Genomic DNA, 20,726 nt, shown 5'->3' with positions numbered 1-20,726 from the left:
CTGGGGTGAGGCTGCGGTCAGGGGGCGACCGGCCTGGGGCAAAGGGTGGCAGTGGGAGAGCCCCGGGGGACCCCAAACAGCCCCCTGCCAGCACCAGCATGGGAGTTTGTCTTTGCTAGAAAGCAGGGCCAGCCCTGCCAAGGCTTTGTCAAGGACCTCGCTGTCACAGCAGCCTCCGGGGAAGGGCAGCGAGGCCACAGCCTCGGGGGAGGCTGGGAGCAATCCCCATCCCACGGGCGAAGGCAGGAACGGGACGTGCTGGGACAGGCTGGCTGCAAACCCACAGAGCTGGGCAGGGGCCTGGGTGCATGGAGGAGCTGGGATGTGGAAAGGGGCACCCGGGGGTGGCTGCGCTTGGCGCCCACCGGCAGCAGTTTGAGGTTTAGGGACAGTTGCTGGGCCAATGCTGGTGCAGGAGGGAGCAGCAGGGACGCTCGCTGTGCTGGGGTGAGCGGCCCTGGGGGCTGCTCGAGGCCAGCGAGGGGAAACGCCGCAGGCAGGGACACGTTGCTGATGGAAAGCAGTTGGGATTGCTTAATAAATCGGGGAAATGGGGCTGTAGAGCACTGAACCTCCGGTCCTTACTAGGGACAAGAGGGGACGGGGCATGCCCGTGGCAGGGGAGAGCCGGTGCAGGGTCCCCTCCCCGCACGAGGGAGCGGTGCCTCCGGATGGAGGGGACCCCAGAGCCAGGCCGCGGGGCAGTCACTGCGGGTCCCTCTGTCACGGGTGGCATTTCCCAAAGCTCTGAGCCAGCACCACTACGGAGAAGCGGCTTAGCCCTTCCCTAGAGCTTGTCCCGGAGCGCTGCAGGGCGGTCCTCCCGCTCCACACAAACAAGAGCGAAAAAATAAAAGTGCCTTTTTGACCTCTCCACCCCCGGATGGAGATTCCTGGCTCGGGCGGCAGACTGCAGGGTGGGAGACAAAATCCTCTGCAGCGCTCAGCCGCTGCCTGGGGAGCGCTCAGAGCCCCGAGCGACGTGCTGGCCGCAGCTCCCGTGCCAGGGGGTGCTCGGGATGCTCCGCTCACCCCTCGCAGATGTGGCCGTGGGCGGCGCGAGGCGGCTCCTTGCCAAAACCAAAGAGGTTGTGGGAGCCAGAGTAAGCAGGCTCGACCCTCCCCTCCCACCTCCTGGGCTCGGGGGGGGCGTTTGGGACGGTGGGGGCTGCGGCTCGGGGCCGACACGTCGCTCACGTCCTGCGGCCGGCAGGGACCGGAGCGTGCCCAGCACGGCGCTGCGCACCCTGGGCACACGGAGCTGCTCGGGGCTGTGCCCCCTCCCCACTATTTCCCACCACGGGAAGAGCCTCCCACTCCTCTTCCATGCCCTAATTGCCCCTGTGGGGTTTCGGTAGCTTTCCTGTCGTTCCCGGGGACTTGGGGCCGGGAGGGGGGCTGCACCCAGCCGTGGCACAGCGCGGCCGCGGCCCCTCCACACATCCCTAATCGCCTCCACGCGCACGGAAAGGCTGACCTGCTCCTGAACTGCTTTTTTTTTTCCGAAACCAAAATAAAAATAAATTGCTCCTTGGTCCTGGCGCTGAACCAGCCTCCGCGGAGAGAGGGCTAGGGGACGGGGAAGGATCTAACGAGCCACGGTCAGCGGGCCCCCAGCCCTGCCACCAGCTCCGGTGGGACCCTGGGCACGTCACCCCCAAGCCCCCACAAGCTCGAGGGGCCGATCCCCCCCGAGCGGAGGGAGCACGGAGCAGGCTGACCGCACGTGAACCTCCCTCCTCGGATGTTTTTCCTCCGGAGCCGGGCTGGAGCCAGCCCCCGCCTGCTGCAGATGTTTGGCAGGGGGCTGAGGCTGGAGGCCAGCGGCACTTCCAGCCCCCGTCGCCGCCGCCGCTGCCACCTCCCCAAGGGCCAGCAGCGTCCTGCCCGCCATCGCTCGGGCGTGCAGCACAGCACCAGGTGCTCTGCAGCCCATCACCTCCAAACCCGTGCCCCCCGGCAGTGCTTGTCCCTTCTCCGCAGCGGGGGGGGGGGGGGTCCCCTCTGCGTCCTGGACACAGCCTGGGAGCCGGCGCGTGGCACTGGCACAGCGTCAATCCCGGGGCAACCTCTGAACTTTTGTTCTAGGTGTGCGACGGGAGGCAAAAGCAAAACAAGCTCTGACGGGAGGGAGGCCGGGCCAGGCAGGGAAGGGGATGCAGGTGACCTCTGGGGGCTCCCCATCTCCCTCCGGCCAAAGGAGCCCCCGGCCACGCCGCCCCCCCAAGCTGGGATTTGTTCCTTCCCAAAGCGGGGGAACGGCGAGCCCACGGGGCGCGAGGCCTCCCCTGTTTGCTCCTGGAGGCTCCACTGCAGCCAGGAGCATGGGGGGGCAGCTTGGGTACCCCGTGAGCCTCCCCGTGGGGCCGTAGGGTTTCTGTCTGGGTCCTGTGCCAGCAGCTGCTGCAGGCAACGCTGCCGCTGCCCCCCGTGGCCGAGATGCTCGGGGTCGGCTCCTGCTCTCCTCTGGAAATGCATCTCCAAGCCTCTTACGGCTGCGCAAACCCTGTCCCCTTCCCTCCCCATTTGCCTGGGACCTGCAGGGACAGGCTGGAAAAGCCGGGGTTAGCACGGGGGGGCTGCTGCCGGAGCCCCCCGCGACCCTCCCGGGGAGCCCCCACCTCCGCGGTGCCGCTGGGCAGCGTTACGCGCGAGCCGGGCAGGCGAGCCGGCTGCTTCTGTGCTCGCCGCGGCTCTCGTCACCGCTCGGAAGCGAGCTGAAAAACAACATCCTGCGTCAGCACCTCGCCGCAAGCAGCCTCCGCGGCCCTGGGGCCGGCGGCCTCCCCCTGGCACCTGCACTGACCCCCCCTCGGTGTACGCATCGTGAGCCGCCGGCTCCCTTTGGGCAGCAGAAGGCATTTTTTTTCTCCTGCACAACACTGCCTGCGACCTCGGGCGCTGCTCCGAGCGAGGGCCCCGGGAGGATTTGCTTATCTCGCTCGCTCTCGGGAGGAGGAATTTCCAAGCGTGCAGCAGCCTGAGCACAATCCCCACCTTGTCACGCCTTAAAAATGTCTCGGCTCCCCCCTCGCCCCCCCCTCTGTTGCCATTTTGTTCCGAGTGGCTCCTTGCCTTGTTGCTGTTAACAAAGCCTCCTTCTCGGTGCCGTTCCTGGAAACGTTTGCGACGCTTCCCAGAAAACTCCCACCACGAAAGGCAACCTCGCACGCACCCCAGACCGCCCCGGAGAAAAGGGGCTCGGGGAGCTGGAAATGACCCCAGAAAGGGCTGGGGGGGGCTGCGGGTGTTGCGCAGGCTTTTCCTCGGCAGCGTTTCGCCCCCCCCCGGGCCAGGCTTCCCTCGCCACCCGCAGCCGGGCTCGTGGCTTTGCCTCTTTCTCTCGCAGCGAAGCTGCTCGGCGCCGGTTCCTGGAAGCTGCGCCGGTGCCGCCGCCGCGGATTTCCCTGGGGGGCTGCCGAGGCTGCTGGCAGCCCGGGTGGGACGGGGAGCGGGGGGGGCGCAGAGCGGGGGCTGCTCGGACCCGGCGTAATCGCCTCCAGCTGCCGGCACCGCGTGCGCCAGCGAGGGAGGGAGAAGGGAGGAACAAAGGACAACCAGCGCCGGGTGTCGGACAAATAACTCCGGGTGTAACCTCGAGCGCTGCGACTCCGGAGGGGAGGCGATGGGAGAGCCGGGAACAAAAACTCCCCAGGGTCGGCGTCCCCACGCCGGGCTCCCTGAGCGGCTCCTTCCCCCCGCCCAGCCCCATTTCCAGCCTTCAGCAACCAAGGGGCTGACTCCTCAGCTGCGAAACTGGGGTTTAACCCGCTTCCCACCAGCGCCACGGGCGCGTTCCCCACATCCCAGCCCGATTCAGCCCGTGGCTCGCGGCCTCGCTGGCGTTGAGTCACCGGGATGCGGTCGAGCCACGCGCGGGGCTGCGGGCGAGCCGGGGCGCCCGTGGGGGGTAGTGACGCAGGTCGCCCACGCCCGAGAAACGTGGCCCCGGCCCCGCACCGCGCTCAGCACCGCCAGAAAGCCCCCGGGGCACCGGCAGCCCCTGCGCGGGGTTCGTGCCGCAGGAGCCAGGGTAAGGACCCAGGGGACCCCGCGGTGCGCCCGGACACCAAGCGCAGCGCGCACAGAGCTGCACGACGCACATGCGGAGTAAAGTCCTGTTTATTTTCTAGCAGTCCGAGAGCTTTTCAGGCCCAGGTGCCTGGGCAGGAGCCCCCTTTGCTGCCTGTGCCACAGGGAGTGGGGCAGGCGAGGGGCACGCAGGCACAGGCTGCCCACGCTCCTCAACCCCATGAGATGCGGAGGACCCAAGCGCCCCACGGAGTTCTCCTGCGGTTTCGGCTCACACCTGGGACGTGGGAAAGCTGGAGCCAGCTGCTGTTCTGCCCCGCGGATGGGACGGGCACTTTCACCAACTCTTTAGCAGAGTCTCTGGATGCGCAACCAGAAGCGGCATCCATCGCCTTGCTTCTGCTCTTCTTTTCCAAGCGCCCCGAGAGCTGGCACTCCCAGGAGGGAGAAGCTTTGCTGGGCATTTGGGGTCATTGCTGACGCCAGGGAGGGTCCCGATGGGGGGATAACGCTGCTGCGAGGGGACGGGGTCACCAGCAAAGGCGAGCTCAGCACCACGGCACCAAGTTTTTTCCGTCCAGGCGTCATCTCCACGTCCCCCCAGTCGCACATCTCCGGGGCACAGCCTCCCCGCTGCTCCCGGGGCGCTCGGTGCCTTCAGCCTGGCTCCTGCCCCATCGTCTCGTGCCCAGCCCTGGGGGTGCCCCACGGCACGGGGGCCCAGGCCCCCAACCCCCCCCCCCCCCCCCAAAAGGCTCAGACGATGCTGTTGCGCGTGGGGTGAGTCCGCACCCGATAGATGATGACGGCGGTGGCCGGGCAGAGCACCAGGGCCGTCATGACGAGGACGGTGGCCAGGATGATCAGGACGATGACCCAGATGTCCAGGATGTGCTTGGGGAGGGCGGTGGGGTCGTGGGGGTCCATCCTGAAAGGGAGGTGTGTGTGTGTGTGGGGGGGGGGGGGTGAGCGGGCTGCCCCCTCCCCGCTCCCTGGGGGGCGCTCAGCACCCCGTGGCTCTCCCCGGGGGAGATCACGTCCAGCCTGGGCTCCTTGGAGAGCGCAAAGCCTCGGCCAAAGCTCCTCCAGGAAGCTCGGGATTTATGGCGTGCTCTGATGCGGCTGGATGAAAGCCCAGGGGAAGAAAAAAAAAATAAAAAAAAATAAAAAAAAAAGCAAGCAAGTTCCCTGCTAATTGCTGCTGCAATTAAAGGAGCTGATGAAGGCGGGCGGGCGTCCCACCGCTGCCCCCAGGGCACTGCCCCAGCCCAGCAGCGGGTGCCCGGGCTCAGGGGATGGACGCGGTCGGGACGAAGCTTCCCGGGGGGCAGTGGCTGCTTCGGGCACCCCGACCGGCCCCCAAAACCCCCCCGGCACAGCACCCCCGCACCTCCCGGCCCCTCCCGCAGCTCCCCGCTGAGTCACGTAGCCGATGGCTTAATTAGCGATGGCTTAATTAGCAGCACGGCTTGCTAACGGGGAGGGCACCGGGGCATGGAGGGCATCGGGGTGGTGCCACCCCCCAACTGGGGGCTTGGGGTTGGAGCATGTGTGGGCTGCGCTCCCAGCCCCAGCACCCATCCCAGCACCATCCATCCCAGCCCCAGCACCCATCCGAGCCCCAGCATCCATCATCACTCATCCCAGCACCACCAGCACCCATCCCAGCTCCAGCACCCATCCCACCACCATCCATTCCAGCACCCATCCAAGCACCATCCATCCCAGTCCCAGTGCCCATCCATCCCAGCCCCAGCACCCATCCCTCCCAGCACCATCATCACCCATCCCAGCACCCATCCCAGCACCATCCCTCCCAGCACCCATCCCAGCACCATCCATCCCAGCCCCAGCACCCATCCCTCCCAGCCCCAGCACCCATCCGAGCCCCAGCACCATCCATCCCAGCACCACCCATCCCAGCACTCACCCATTCCAGCCCCAGTGCTCATCCGTCCCAGACTCAGCACCCACCCCAGCACCCATCCAACCCAGCACCACCCATCCCAGCACTCACCCATTCCAGCCCCAGTGCTCATCCGTCCCAGACTCAGCACCCACCCCAGCACCCATCCAACCCAGCACCATCATCACCCATCCCAGCACCCATCCCAGCACCATCCCTCCCAGACCCAGCACCCATCCCTCCCAGTCCCAGCACCCATTCCAGCCCCAGCACCACCCATCCCAGCACTCATCCATCCCAACCCCAGCACCCACCCCAGCCCCCATCCATCCCAGCCCCAGCACCCATCCCAGCACCCACCCCAGCCCCAGCCCCATCCACCCCAGCACCCACCCCAGCCCCAGCCCCGGGGGGAACAATCCGGATCTGCCCCCGCCGTGCTGGGGGTGCCCCCGGGGACACGCGTTTTGGGGGGGAGGGGGGGGGTTCAGCAGCACGGGGCTGCCCCGCGGCCCCCCGGGGACGATTTGCGGAGGCCCCCCCGGTGCCCGGAGCCCCCGGGGCCGGTGCCGGGCCCTCACCTGCGGCGGGGAGCGATCGCGTCCCGTCCTGCCCCGTGCCCCTGCCCGGTCCCGGGGCGGCTGCAGGGGGAGGGATGGGGCGGGGAGGGGAAGGGAAGGGGAAGGGATGGGGCCGGGCGAGGGAGGGCAGGGACAGGGAGGAGAGGAGGGGAAGGGAGGGCAGGGGGAGCACGGGGGGGGCCGGGGGAAGCCGAAGCTGGGGGGCCGGGGTCAGCACCGGGTGCGGGGTGGGCACAGGAGTGGGGACAGCCACACGGACAGACGTGGGGAGGGATGCGGGGACGGACACGAGCCTGGATGTGGGGCTGGGCACGGGGCAGACGTGGGGACAGACACGGGGACACGGGGACAGACGTGGGGACAGATACGGGGACAGACGCAAGGATAGACACAGGGACAGACGTGGGGACACAGGGACAGACGTGGGGACAGCTGTAGGGGTAGGTGCGGGGCCAGACGCAGTACCGGACGTCCCGCGGCTGAGCACCGCCACGCAGCGCCGCCCTGCCCGGCACCACGCAGCAGGAGAGGCCCCACGTGCGCTCGGCGGCCGGGGCAGGAGGGCACGGAGCGTGGGCCGGTGCTGGCTGCTGCCGTCAGATAAAGCCGGCGGGGGCCTTATCGGCACGCAGAGGAAGCCTCGCGGCTTCCCTCCGGAGCTGCGCCGAGAGGCAGAGGCCGGGGACGGGGCTGGGGACGAGGTGACGCTGCAGGACGCCGCGCAGGGAGCCTCGGTGGTGGTCCCAGGAGCCGAGCCGTGATGCCAGTTCTGCCCTCCGAGCACCCGGCGAGCGCTGAGGGGTTTTCGGCAGACCCCACAAGAAGGGGCTGCTGCTTCTTATCTGGTTTGGTTTTGTCCCCATCACGTCCTAGCACGGCGCGGCCCCAAGGGACGGCAGCACGCGGGCACCCTCGTGCAGCCCCGGGGGACAGGCGAGCGATGCAGGAGCCGCCCGTGGGCACGGCCGGGGGGGGCCCCGCTGCTCTGCTCCTCCCCACGGGCAGTGCCGTGCCCCGCAGCGCCCACGCAGACCCCACGGGGCAGGTGGGGACACCGCTACCCGCGTGCGCCCTGTGCCACCAGGTCCTGCTTGGGCAGGCGCACGCCTGGCAGCAGTGCACGGCCATCGCAATGCTGCACAGGGCATGCAGGTGATGCACGGCCATTGCACGGCCATTGCACGCTGCACAGACCCTTGCACAGACCCTTGCATAAACCATTGCACGCTGCACAAACCCTCGCACGCTGCACAAACTCTTGCATAAATCATTGGGCACTGCACAAGCCCTTGCCTAAAGCATTGCGCATTGCAAAGACCCTTGCATAAAACCTTGAACGCTGCATAAGACCGTGCACAGACCATTGCACACTGCGCATACCCTTGCACGTTGCACAGACCCTTGCATAAATCATTGCATACTGTACAAATCCTTGCACAGACCCTTGCACACTGCACGGACCCTTGCATAAACCATCGCACACCGCACAGACCCTTGCACGCTGCACAAACTCTTGCATAAATCATTGCACGTTGCAAAGACCCTTGCATAAACCCTTGAACACTGCATAAATCCGTGCACAGACCATTGCACACTGCACAAACCCTTGCACAAACCCTTGCACGCTGCACAGACCCTTGCACGTTGCACAAGCCCTTGCACACTGCACTGGTGGTGCCCACGGGCTGGCACAGCTGGGATACAGCCGAAACCCTCGCACAAACCCTTGCACGCCGCACAGACCCTTGCACAACCCCTTGCACGTTGCACACCCCCTCGCACACCGCCCCCCACTCCCCCGCGGCACCGCAGGGGTTAATCGCCCGCTGGTCACGTGGCCTCCACCCCCGCAGGGGGCGGGGCAGGGCGGTGACGTGTCGCTCGCGCGAGCGCGCGCAGCGGCGCGGTGACGTCAGCGCGGCGGCGCGGCGCGCGGCGGCGGCGGCCGGCCCCCCGGCAAGATGGCGTCGCTGCTGCAGTCGGAGCGGGTGCTGTACCTGGTGCGCGGCGAGAAGGAGCTGCGGGCGCCGCTGCCGCAGCTGTACTTCTGCCGCTACTGCAGCGAGCTCCGCTCCCTCGAGTGCGTCTCGCACGAGGTAACGCCGGCCCGGCCGGGCCGCTGCCCTCCGCGCGCACCCATTGGCTGCCTCGCCCGTCGCTCTTTGTCATCCCGCCTCGCCATTGGCTGGCGGCGCCGCTCGGGGGGCGGGCGCAGCGCGGGGAGCGGTGGGTGTGGGAGGGGGAGGGACCTGGCGCCGGATTGGCTGTGAGCTCGCGTCAGTCTGCGCGGAGAGGGCTGTGATTGGTGGAGGCGGGCGGAGGGGGCGGGAGCTGCAGGAGGGGCAGTGTCTGAGGGGGGTCGGGGTGTGACAGGGCGGGGGGAGGGTAAAGGGGGGGGGTCTCGTCGTCTGCTCTTGGCTAATTGTCGCAACGTTAATTAATTTGAATTAAATTAGCCTGGGGGCAGGCGTGGGGCACTTGTGAAATGTGTGGGGTTTGGCCCGGTGGGTGACCAAGGGCCCGATAATTGTGAAAAATAAAGGGAAAATGGTTCAATAAAGCCTCCTGCCACAGTCACGGCAAAAATAAACGGGAAACGCCTCACGGAGCCCCTGCACCGGCCCAGGCAGCCCCTGGGGGCCGAGGAAGGCCCGAGTCAGGCCCCGCCCACCCCTTCACGTTTGGTTTAAGCACCTTGCTTTGAGGAGCCTCCCAGCTTATGGCATTAAACAGCGGTTTGGGCTGAGAGGGGCTGACGTCGGTTGCATCAGCTGGGGCTGAGAGGGGCGATCCGAGTCACCACGAATACCGCCGGCCCGTTGCCGGACCCAGAGACTCCTTAAATGCCCGCGCGCTGCGACGTGCCTGTGCTCTTCCTCAGGTGGACTCGCACTACTGCCCCAGCTGCCTGGAAAACATGCCCTCGGCCGAAGCCAAGCTGAAAAAGAATAGGTAAGGGTGGTTTCTCCTCAGGGCCGGCCTCTTCCGTACGTTGTGAACACGTGTACCCGAAGCTCTCCTCAGAAAACACATCACTTACCACATTTTAGTCAGTTAGAGGAATAAGTGTCCGTCCGTGATGTGCCATGTATTCTTGACATTCTCCTTTTTTTGGTGACCTGCTCTCAAACTGCAAAGAGAAGCGTTCTTTCTATCACCCAGCGTTTCTCATTGCTGCCATTCCTACGTGGACTCTGAACTCCTCCCTTCCTCTAGTACTGCTGTGTTAGATGAGAAGATCTATTATTTTAATCGTGATTTGCTTGCTGAAAGCGTTCCCCTGTGCCTGTGGGCTGCATTTGGACCTTGTCAGATCACTCTCATATGTAGGCTTTCCTCTTCCCAGGTGCGCCAACTGCTTTGACTGCCCCTGCTGCATGCACACCCTTTCTACGCGGGCCACCAGTATTCCTGCTCCGCTCCCCGATGACCCAGCCAAAACTACAATGAAGAAAGCGTATTACCTGGCCTGTGGGTTTTGCCGCTGGACTTCCCGGGATGTGGGCATGGCAGATAAGTCTGTTGGTAAGTGACAGGCAAAGACACGAGGCTAACAGCAGGAGTCCAGTGTCTTTCGGAAGTTAAAAGATAATCAAAGGTGGTTTCTGGCCGTATGATAAATTTAATGTTTATCTAGGTTTTGAGTCACAGTTGGGGAATTCACAGGAAAATGACTTGTCTGTGAAGTCTTGACTGCAGAGCTGAGTGAGTGTAACATCTGGCCTGCTTCCAGGCTCGTGTTGCCTGACTAGTGAGGAAGCTGTAAAACACGGGGCTCTGTCAGTTGGTCGGCACTCCCCATTCTGGAGAGCTTGCTCATATACCTTCAGAGTCTTTGAAGTTGCTTGGTCTAACAGCATAGAAATCTAGTTTATTTTCTGTCACTTTTGTTTACTTAGGCTTATTTCAAAGGCACACTTGTTTTTTTCCTCTTAATGACAGCACTGGAACAAAGCTTTTATCTATTTCTTGATGTGTAAGGCATGCAGAAAGCATCTGTCACTGCCGGGTGCTGTTCTGAGTATCTCTCAAGCAGCAGTTGTGTAAAAACACAATATAAAAGCTGGGCAAGTGACTTCAACCCAAACCTGCCTGGGAAAAGCTTTCGGAGGTATATAGTTGGGCAGGTATGAACTTGAAGAATTGTAATGTTAAGTGTAGTGAGCATAGGGAAAGTCATATTTCATTACTAGGTCCAAGGCAGTTGGGTGTTGGTGATTTCTGTGTGGAATCAAGAAATCTTCTCCTGAGGGCTTTGTTCTTTCTCTTTCTCATGCAGCTAGTGGTGGCTGGCAGGAACCGGAGAATCCCCACACGCAGAGGGTGAGTGAGTGAAGGAGAAGGCCATGCTTAGGCTGATGTGGCATCAGCTAGAAAGAGCTGTTAGAGGTGCCGAGCCCTCTTAATTGCTTTTTCTGCACCTGTATAATTCTTCGGATGGCAGGTCCAGCTCATGATCTCTATCTTGACTGAATTCAGTGGAAGAAAGGCCTCTGAGAGGCTCTTCCATGGATGTCATGGTATGAAATTGGTTGTTCAGAAGAAACTCGGTTGCAAACATCATGTCTAGCAGCACTGTTAAAATGAAACTCATGAGCATGTTGTGTTCCGTATGTCTTGGGGAGTTGGGAAAATGTGGGGAAGGCTGCTAGCTAAGGGAGAGTGCTGCTGACCTGTGACAGCACATCAGATTTTGCTTTACTGGTCTCCATTTAAAACTCCTACTGCAATCAAGTTCAAAAGTGTGCAGGCTGCTTTGGGAGAAGAAAAGACTTGTATCTAAAAGGGGCTTACGTCCAGTTACTATCATGCAGTATGCTTGGTGGGCTTTCTTCACGTGAATAGAACTTGTTTTCTTGACAGTGCTTATAGGATCTGGAAAACAGAATTGCACCTCTGTGACCTTTCCTTGTCACCAGTTAGGGCTCTGCACTGAACATAAATCAGCCTCTGGGTGGGGAGATGCTGATTGCAGCACTAAAGCAAACTGCTCTTTTATTGACCACACGACGTTATGCTGTCCGGTCGTGGCAAATGTGCGAGCCAAATCTCAGTTACCTAACTGCAAAATCAGACTAAGGTGCTGTTCTCTGACGGGCCTCATTCCCAAAGGAGCATCAGTTTGTGAACTGCAGCGTGGATTAAGAAATATTAAGACACGCCGGCTTCTGCAGCTGGTCTGGCGTTTGTTCTCCTTTCACCATGTATCTGTTCCTCCTGATCCCTCCAGATTAACAAGCTGGTGGAGTACTACCAGCAGCTGGCTCAGAAGGAGAAGATCGAGCGGGACCGCAAGAAGCTGGTGCGACGCCGAAACTACATGCCGCTGGCCTTCTCGGTGAGCTGCGAGCACCGTGCTGTCAGCACAGGAGAAGCGATGCGCAGCAGCAGCAGCAGCAGCTTGGAAAATTAGATGAGTGGTAGCATGATAGGGCTGCTCTGCTTTTGTTTTTTTTTTTTCCTAATTGAGAACATGAAGAAAATACGCTAGGGCACTTGGGTTTCTTTGGGGACGAGTAGTTTTGCACGCATCGTTGTATATTGCGTTGCCTCACTCTCTGATAGTCCTCTCTGATAGCGCCAGAAGGGTTTGTAGCTGCCATGCGAAGGAATACGTTACCCAGCAGTGAAACGCAGCACAACTGCACCCTTGATACCGGTGGTAGCTCTCAGGACAGTTTCATACCACTGCTCAGTAACAGATCAGGATTGTCCTGCGCTTTGCTGCGTGAAATCTCAACTGAACTGAACCTTAACACTCGATTGTGGCCTGAATAACTTGTTTATTGTAACTGCCAGGTAAATGCTTACTTTGTTCAGCCAGGTGACTGCGTATGCTTGCTACTTCTCAATTAACTGCCTGCTCTGTGCCCTTGCTTGTGTCTTATGGCTGCATTTTTTGTCTCCGTTGCTACCTGCTGCTATTTTGGGGGCTCTCCACAGCAACACACTATACACGTAGTGGTAAGTCTTTTCCCGGTTTCTGCTGGTGTTAAAGCTCTCACGGTACCAACTGAAGGGCAGTGACGTATCCTGCTCGTCACCTGGCCTCAGGGCCTCTGACTTGGAGGTGCCTAGAACAAAGGCACCCGAAGGCTAACTAGTTAGAGGGTAACGTGTTACAAAAAGTACTGCTTACTAATTTAGAAGCAGGCAGTGCCTTTGGGTAAGTAGCGTACGTTTTAAAAGCATTCCTTCACAAAGCCTGGCCAAGACGCAGCCGTCTCATCTGTCGGAGGGACGTGGCACTAACATCAGTCTTCTGATCCTTGAAGAATCACCACGGTGGGCTGGCGCTCACATTTCTCATTTAGTGAGAATTGGATTTCCAGCTCTGCCCGGAAGGAAGATTGCTTCCAAACGTCTTGTGTGCTTTTCAGCTGTAGAAAGCTGGGGAGCAGCTCAGTTGTTCCTGCCAACTGGTGGTGCCTTGTGAGAGAGTCAGACCTACAGGTAACAAGGCTCGTAGGAAGCTGAGCACTCCGGCTTGCTTCTAAGAGTGCCGCAGAGTACCTCAGATGGACACAAGCCCACGTCTACCCAGTTTTTAGGCAGCTGAACTCTCATTCTGCGCTACCTGACGTGCAGTTGCTCAGTACAGAGAACATGTCAGCAGCGCAGGCTGGTAGTTAAGGGAAGAAACAAAAAAATTATAAGCAGTACACACACACCTGTCTCTTCCAATCTGCAGTGTAGTGGTAATTTTCTCCTTACTAACAGCTTGAGCAGGAAAAATGATCTCGAGAGACCTTGAATACCTTTCCCTTTTTGCTTTAATTTGCTTGTTCTCCTATGCTTGTCATGCAGTTTTAAAGGGTGAGTTTGCAGTAGGTCTTTTTGTCCTGGCAGGAAGCAGACCTTTTTTCTGACAGCGCTTTTTTTTCCTGTAGGACAAATACGGCCTGGGAACCAGGCTTCAACGCCAGAGGCCCGGCGCTCCGATCAGTGCTCTCGCTGGACTCTCGTGAGTTTCTGGGTTGGGGTTGTTTTTTTGGGGAAGGATAGGAGGTGTAGGATAGGAGGTGTTCTCTCTGACCAAACTTTCCCTTATTTTGCGTCAGTCTGAAAGAAGGAGAAGACCAAAAGGAGATCAAGATTGAGCCAGCTGATGCAGTGGAAGAAGTGGAACCTCTTCCTGAGGATTACTACACCAGACCAATCAATCTGACAGAGGGTAATACCTTAATATTCTGTCGCTTCTGCCATTCCATTTTATAACATGGGCGGTGCTCGGAAACTTGCCGGTAGAGTTCCAAGTGCTCCAAGGTTTTAGTAATTTTTACGTTGTCGTTGAAATGGTGTGGGTTTTTTTTTTTTTTTGGGACCTTTTAAATGGTAATTTTGGTTGCAGCCCAGCTTCGTATTATACATGGAAAGCTCAGAGCCAAAAACATCAGGCCTCTTTACTATTGTTCCATTTCTTTGCTGGTCTTAGTTTCTCTGCTTGCAAAATGTCAACATTTGGATGGAGAAAAGGGCTGACGTTTTTCAAATACGAGCAGGAAATAAGGAAGTGGTTGTGCTGCTGGGGAGTTGGCACTTTAATTGGCCTGTTCAGTAACAATTGTGCACTATTTTGACATCAGCTTGGAACAGCTTGCGTACGCTTTAGTTGGCTCATGATTTAATCAGCAAATATTGTAAATTGGCCCAGAAAACTGGGGAGTGAATGGGATAAAACAGTGGGTACAGGAAGCTATGTGGGCTTCCCGCTGAGGTGGCTTTAAGCAGGTCAGGTTTCCTCAGTAGTTCTGTGGGACCACAGAGTCCACCGATATTAGTTCATGAAAGCTTTTTGGAGAGAGGCAGATCGTCTTTGTCGTAAGACTCTGTCAGTGTTGTGAAAACAAGGTGCTGGTGGAGAGGACAACTTGCAGTGGTTCCCCGGCAGGGAGGCTGCCAGGTGGCTCGCTGCCTGTTAGGCACTGGGATATTCACGAGGAGCCTGTTTTTGGGGAGAAACCCACGGAGAGTTTGGCCACTGTGGTTCCTTGCCTTAGGAGCTGTGTAGTCACTAATTCTTTGCGTGGGTCTGAATTATGCAAGCTCCTTGCTGAGAAGCTGGATGTTCTACTTGTGCAGTGCCCAGCCGTGACAGTAGCAAAGCTATGAAAACTGATTTGCCCTTTGCAAAAGCGTAATTTATTTTCTAGATGACTATAAAATACTGCTGTCATCTCAGCTGCGCTTCAAAAACAGATCACGGTTTCTTGTTTTCTCCTGGGTTGGCACTCGTATTGTACAAACGTTACCGTGCCCAGTCAGGGCAGCCCTTTTTACACCTCTTACCCTCCCGTTCATTCGCTGCTAGGAACAGTGACAGTTACCAGTGGCTTCTGAATTAGTGGGTGCGGGTGAAATTAAATTTCTGCGCAGCGCACTGCACACTTGCAGTTAGCACAGCACACGCTTACAACCTGGCTTGAGTTCCAGTGCCTGGGTAAGACGTGGATTTGGTTTGTTTTCCGTTGTGCACCCAGTAACGACCCTGCATCAGCGTTTGCTGCAGCCCGATTTCCAGCCGATCTGTGCTTCCCAGCTGTACCCGCGTCACAAGCATCTCCTGATCAAACGTTCGCTGCGCTGTCGGGTAGGTGGCGAAATACAAAATGGCACTTCTAGGCTCGCAGAAATGGGATTGTGGGGAAATGGGCTCTGTATTTCGTTTTAGAAGAAACTGCTCAAATGCTTCTGGTTGTTCCAAGTTCTCCAGCACATTCTCTCGGTGCTGTTACCGGTTATAAGGGAGACCGTCACATCTCTGACGTGATGACAAATGGGAAGCCCTGTTGTCAAAGAGAGAGAAAGACCCAAAGGTGGATTTGCAAAAGGGTCTGTGCGCTCTGCCTAGCAGAGGAATTACAGAAGGCAGCCAGTACAGTTGGCATTATAAAATTCTGTTATTATTAAAGACAAAAATCAAGTCAGTAAACGACACATTAGTGAAAGGCAGCGTAGAGTGCTGAAGCTGCCCCTAGAATTAAGGCAGAAAGAGTGGAAAAGCAGAGAGCTGTAAAGTGAAGGCAAGCAAGAATTAAATCCAAGTTCTGCCTTGATTTGCTACATCATCTTCAAAAAGCTGTTTGCGTTCTCAGTGAAATAGGGATATTTATCTAGTTCCCAGGCTAACAGCAGTATTATTGTAAGTATTTAAGATGCAAAATGCTTTGCAAACTCAGATTATTAAATAATTACTGTCAGGCTGGGCCTTTATTGGAAGAGTAGTCTACGAGCAGATCAGTCTTGGGTTGCAGCTGTTGGCTATTTAATGGATTCTGGAGCATAAGTCAAAGGGCTGCAGTTATTTGTGCCTTCTTCCTGCTGCGTTCAGTGAGTGTCTGAGTATTTTTCATCCTGGTTCTCAATCTCGTGTTTCTGAGATTGCACTAGTTTTGCCGGTATGATGTTTTCAAAACACCAATAACTTGACACCAGTCTGACTTTGTGCACCCCAAGATAGCTTTTGTGTGCGCTGTGCTAGAGGGGCAATGCTGTGGCTGGTGGCACTGTGCCCGCAGCTCTGATTCATCAGTTTGTGACTGCACGCTGTCTTCTGGTGTTTACTAAAATATCTTTGCTTCCAGAAATGTGAGCATAACCTGAGCAAACCAGAATTCAATCCAACATCTATCAAATTCAAGATCCAGCTGGTTGCCGTGTAAGTAAGATACAGGGGCTGGGGGAAACAGCTGCCTACCGATACTTAGTTAAAGCCTTGTATTTCCATTTCTTTTGTGCTTTTGATTTGACCTCTTGTGTGATTGATTGTGTCGTTTCTTACAACGATGTAGTCACTTCTTGTATGTATCTGGGTAAATCTTCAGTAACATTGCTTCATGATCTGCTGAAGACTTCAATTTGAAAGAAGGCACAGCATGCAGTTCCAGCCCTGTGTGGTAGCAGGAGTTAAAAGGATTAGCCTTATATAGCAAAAGGGCACTTTATCTGTTTAATGTAAGCTGAACTCTTGTAGTGTTGAACATGTCTAGCTGGATGCCTGTGACCACGTACCGAGATTATATGCAGCTGCACAGTTCATTGTGATCGTTTGCTTTGTTCTCCTTGTAGGAACTATATCCCTGAAGTGAGGATCATGTCCATTCCCAACCTGCGCTACATGAAGGTCAGTGTTTTTTTTTTTCCAGAAACGTTTTAGGGTGAGTCACAGCTGAGAGGTGCGCACGTGGGATCTTTTTGGGAGCTTACAGGGCGTGAGGAATGTTTCCTGAAGGCTCTGCTCGTTGCAGACAGGGCGCAGGGTTTAAGGGAGTGGTCAGAACAACACTGCATGTACTTGCCGCTCTGCATGAGTAGATTACAGTGCGGTGCGATGTCTGGCATTGCAAGTACATGATAATATCTGATGAATAAAAGGTGTGGGGTTGGTGTCTGGGCTAGAGTCCAAAGACATGCATTTCTGCTATTAAAAAAGAGTGCTGCGTGACATTGCCACCCTTCTTACAGAACGGGGCTCTTCGCTTTCAGTCCTTTGAGAACGTGAGACAGTTTTTGAAGGTGTTTATCAGGCGCAGGATGTGGAGGTAAAGATGACTTTTAGAATAATTGCTTCTTGACCTGGGATTCTTGAATCTTTCCAGGAAAGCCAAGTTCTTCTGACTTTGACCAATCCGGTGGAGAACATCACGCACGTCACGCTGCTGGAGTGTGAGGAGGGAGACCCTGACAACATCAACAGCACTGCCAAGGTATTGTGCCCTCCGGATTTTCTTCCTTGGAGGCTTAAATGACCATCACCAACGTAAGCATCAGCTCATAATGTATTTTAAAATGGTGTCTGTTCACTGAGATCCAGAGCCCAAAGGAGAAATACAACTTCCCAGGCAGAGTGGTAACTAGGCACTATTAGAGAGGAAAGCCAAGGGTGAATCACTTCTGTTAAGCCATAGTAAAGCAGACCTCAGAAGGGGAGTTCTCTATCCTGCTCGTAGTGTAGGTGGTGAGTACTAAAAGGCTGCTTCTTTGTTTCGTTTCAGGTGGCAGTTCCTCCCAAGGAGCTCATTCTGGCTGGCAAAGATGCTGCAGCAGAGTATGATGAGCTGGCAGAGCCTCAAGACTTCCAGGATGACCCTGAGTGAGTGCTGTTTGGTCTGTGGGCATCCTATCCCTTAAATACTTGGCACCAAGTAATTTGCTCTCATCTCTCTTCGGTACTTCTTTTTACATTGACCATATGTTTTGGTCGGAGATTAGCAGTGCAAATCTTTTCTTTTTGTGGTTTGGACTGTTCAGGAGATGTTTGATCCCTCTACGGCAAGTGTGCTGTGACAGCAGTTGAGTTACAGGTGGTGGTACTGATTCTCTCTGGGAATACTTTGTAATCCTCCCCTCTGCAAGCAGAGGGTTCACAGGAGTGCCCAGAACTCCGCAGTAGGGTGTGCAACAGAGGTACCTCCAGCCTTCAGAGCCGAATATGCTCTGCAGGCTCTTACGGAGCAACCTGAGCCAAATATTACGGCCTCTCCCTGTTGCACGGCTGGGTACCTAACTCCTGTGGCCAAAGCAGGCTGGTTCTATGTGGTGGGTTTGTCAGCGTGAAGGGGGTACCCCATCCTGATCACGGGGCAGGAGGGGCTGCCGTCTCCTGGAAGAAGAGCAACGGGGAGTAAGCTACACACCAGGAGAATTGTTCTGGCAGGGCACGTGCAGCCTGCGGGCTGTAAACTGAGCATGCCTCTTACACGGCACCAGCATAAGTCTCTCAGAACAATAGTTTGAGAACTTGGCTGACCCAGTTCTTTTGTTTTCTGCCTTGCAGCGTTATCGCCTTCAGAAAAGCCAACAAGGTAGGAGTTTTCATCAAGGTCACCCCACAGAAAGAGGAGGGCGAAGTGACCGTGAGCTTTAAGATGAAGCACGAGTTTAAAAACCTTGCTGCTCCGATCCGGCCCAGCGAGGAAGGCGATCAGATCTCCGAGGTCATCTGGCTCACCCATCACGTCGAGCTCAGCCTCGGTCCAGTGCTCCCGTAAAAGCTCCCGACTTGTGTCCCAGTGGCTGGCCGCAGGACGGACTGTCAGCGAACGAGTGCGCCCCGGTGAAACCTTCCGTCAGCGCTCCTTTGTGACGTGTGGGGGTGCGCCGCGCGCCCCAGCCGGGCCGCGAGGAGGGGGCTGCGGGGTGGGGGTGCTGTGCTTCGGGATGATTTGTTCTCTTCTTATCGTAGTGCCCACTAACTAACGCTCTGCTTCCCTACACTGCCACAGGCTAGTTTAACTTGCAGCACGTGTTTCAGCGCACAGAAAGAGCTAGCTTCCTCCGGATTTGCACTACTCCTGGCTGAATTTGGCTTTGACAACAACAAAAAAAAAGAACCCGTATTGTTTTATTCTTCATGTCAGCCCACAAACCTAATGTGACGTGCTTGATAGTGAATGTCTCACCTCACACAGAATTGTGCCCTTCTCGAACAAACATTTTAGGAGGTGGCAAGGTCTGCTGCGTTTTGGCAAGTCTGTTGCCAGCAGCATGCTGCTTTCTTTTCTTTTTCCGCTTCCTAGTAGGATACCTCAAGTAACCGTGGAGCACTCGGACGTGAAGCCCTTCTGTTTTTGTGAAAAGACTCTGGCATACGTAGCTTCCTTAGCCAGGGTGATACATCTTTTCACAGAGAAGATGATCAGTTTGCCCTTAAACTCAAAACGTAGTGTACTGTAGTGTTCGTGGATTTGAGCGGTGACCAACTGCGCTGTAAGCCCGTTGTGTTGCAAGCTGGGTGTGGTAGCGTGATAGATTTATTACAAGCTGGGAAAGCAGAGCCCGCTGCGTTTCTTTGCTGAGGCGGTAGTGGTCCTGAGAGGCTGCCTGGCAGTCGTGGTATTATAGGTGTGTGTTAAAAAAGGTAGCAAGTGAAGAGTACTAAATGTGGAGAGTTAAAAGTTAGGTCCAGTGTACAAAAAGGAACTGCAGAGGTTGTCCAAGTTCGTGCTTTGTCTTTTTCCAGTTGTGGGGGGGTGGGGGGGGTGTAAGGGAGGAAGGACCATTGTCCTGTAACTAGCGCACACTGCACCGTTGGGAAAAGATCGTTGGTCTGCGGCGTAACTTGGCTGCAGTCCCTGCTGCCAACAGTCATTAAGAGCAGCGTATCCAGGATACCGAGCGGCAGCTAGCCGCAGCAGCGCAGTGCAGGTGGGTGAGAGCGCTCTTCCTCGGGAGCCTCCAGTTTCGTTCCCAGTTGAGATGTTTGCCTTCACGACCCATTGCTGATGGGCTTTGATGTGGTGGTGGGGTGGAGAAGGGGTGACTGTCAGCCAGCTACAGCTTAGTTGCTCAAAAGGCGCTCGTGACGTGGCTCTGCCAGCCTGGAGTTTCGCGTCCCCTATGCAGGAGGGAGGGATAACGCTGCCTCCCCTCCTGTTGAGGTTTGGGTGCAGCAGAGGGCTGGGTGCGCCTGGCCACGTCCCCCCTGAAGCCAGAGCTCTGCCTTGGCAGGCTGGGGGGGCGCCGCCAGCCCCGCCAGGGCAGCACACCTTACAGCTAGATCCTGCAGCGCCTCTCGGAGCGGCGAGGCATCCCCTTTACAACCTGGCGTAGGTTACCCGCAGCTGTACAGCATGCCTTTACATGTGGTTTGTGTTTGTTAACATGTAGCGCTAGTGTCCGCTGCTCTTCTGCCTTTCCACATAGCGAAACGCTCGAGCTGCAGCTGGGAATTCTCGGCTGTAGCCAGACTAACCGCAACGCTACCCCCACTAACTCCTGGAAACAGCCTCCTGGGGACGAGGTAGGGGCTGGGGGAGCCCCTGAGCCCCACTTCGCCTCCCCTGGGGGTCCTGGGGATGCTGCTGAGGTTGGCGGGGCCCCCCGGGGACATGAGTGCCGCTCGGGGGCTCCCTGCCCCTTGATCTAAACAAGGCGTGTCGCTGATTTGTGGTTCTGTGAGCGCTTGGCCCAGCTCGGTGAGCCGGTGCCCCCCTGCAGGCGCTGGGAAGGGGCTCGCTGTGTCCGGCTGTCCGTCTGGCTGTCCGTCTGTCCCCGCTCCTGCGCGAGCTCGTACCCCCGCGACGGGCACCCCCTGCCCTGCTGCTTGACTTGGTGTAGTAATAAAGCAACCTGCCGCTCGGCCTCCTGTGACTTCAGTGGGAAATAACGATTAAAATAAATACAGACATGCAAACAGAAGCGCCCCCCCTACTCAAAGTGGTTTCCCCCCCCCCCCCATCCCCATGGGTTCTCCCCTCCCATTCCCA

General features: G+C 57.4%; 2 protein-coding genes across 4 annotated transcripts; one reads left to right on the top strand and one right to left on the bottom strand.

Annotated features, from left to right (window-relative positions):
• Window positions 1–4,104: 4,104 nt before the first annotated feature.
• Window positions 4,105–8,654, bottom strand: SMIM3 (small integral membrane protein 3). 2 transcript variants are annotated; one of them, XM_083798875.1, is made up of 2 exons: window positions 8,517–8,654; window positions 4,105–4,960 (listed from the first exon to the last, which is right to left on the bottom strand). In XM_083798875.1, the coding sequence occupies exon 2, from the start codon at window positions 4,957–4,959 to the stop codon at window positions 4,789–4,791; it is 171 nt and encodes a 56-aa protein (XP_083655001.1). In that variant the 5' UTR covers window position 4,960; window positions 8,517–8,654; the 3' UTR covers window positions 4,105–4,788. The 2 variants fall into 2 exon arrangements, with proteins under 2 accessions (XP_083655001.1, XP_083655000.1); XM_083798874.1 differs by lacking the exon at window positions 8,517–8,654 and adding an exon at window positions 6,520–6,676.
• Window positions 8,387–20,610, top strand: DCTN4 (dynactin subunit 4). Of its 2 annotated transcripts, XM_083798871.1 has the most exons (14): window positions 8,395–8,615; window positions 9,401–9,471; window positions 9,866–10,044; window positions 10,799–10,842; window positions 11,750–11,857; window positions 12,463–12,483; window positions 13,410–13,483; window positions 13,581–13,693; window positions 15,000–15,109; window positions 16,104–16,177; window positions 16,588–16,642; window positions 17,118–17,225; window positions 17,514–17,611; window positions 18,296–20,610. In XM_083798871.1, exons 1-14 carry the CDS (start codon window positions 8,481–8,483, stop codon window positions 18,507–18,509), a joined length of 1,404 nt encoding a protein of 467 aa, XP_083654997.1. In that variant the 5' UTR covers window positions 8,395–8,480; the 3' UTR covers window positions 18,510–20,610. The 2 variants fall into 2 exon arrangements, with proteins under 2 accessions (XP_083654998.1, XP_083654997.1); XM_083798872.1 differs by lacking the exon at window positions 12,463–12,483 and having other exon boundaries at window positions 8,387–8,615.
• Window positions 20,611–20,726: the final 116 nt, after the last annotated feature.

Source organism: Anser anser (genome assembly GCF_964211835.1).
Source record: "Anser anser genome assembly, chromosome: 14".
NCBI lineage: Eukaryota > Metazoa > Chordata > Aves > Anseriformes > Anatidae > Anser > Anser anser.
This window is presented reverse-complemented; position numbering and strand designations above follow the sequence as displayed.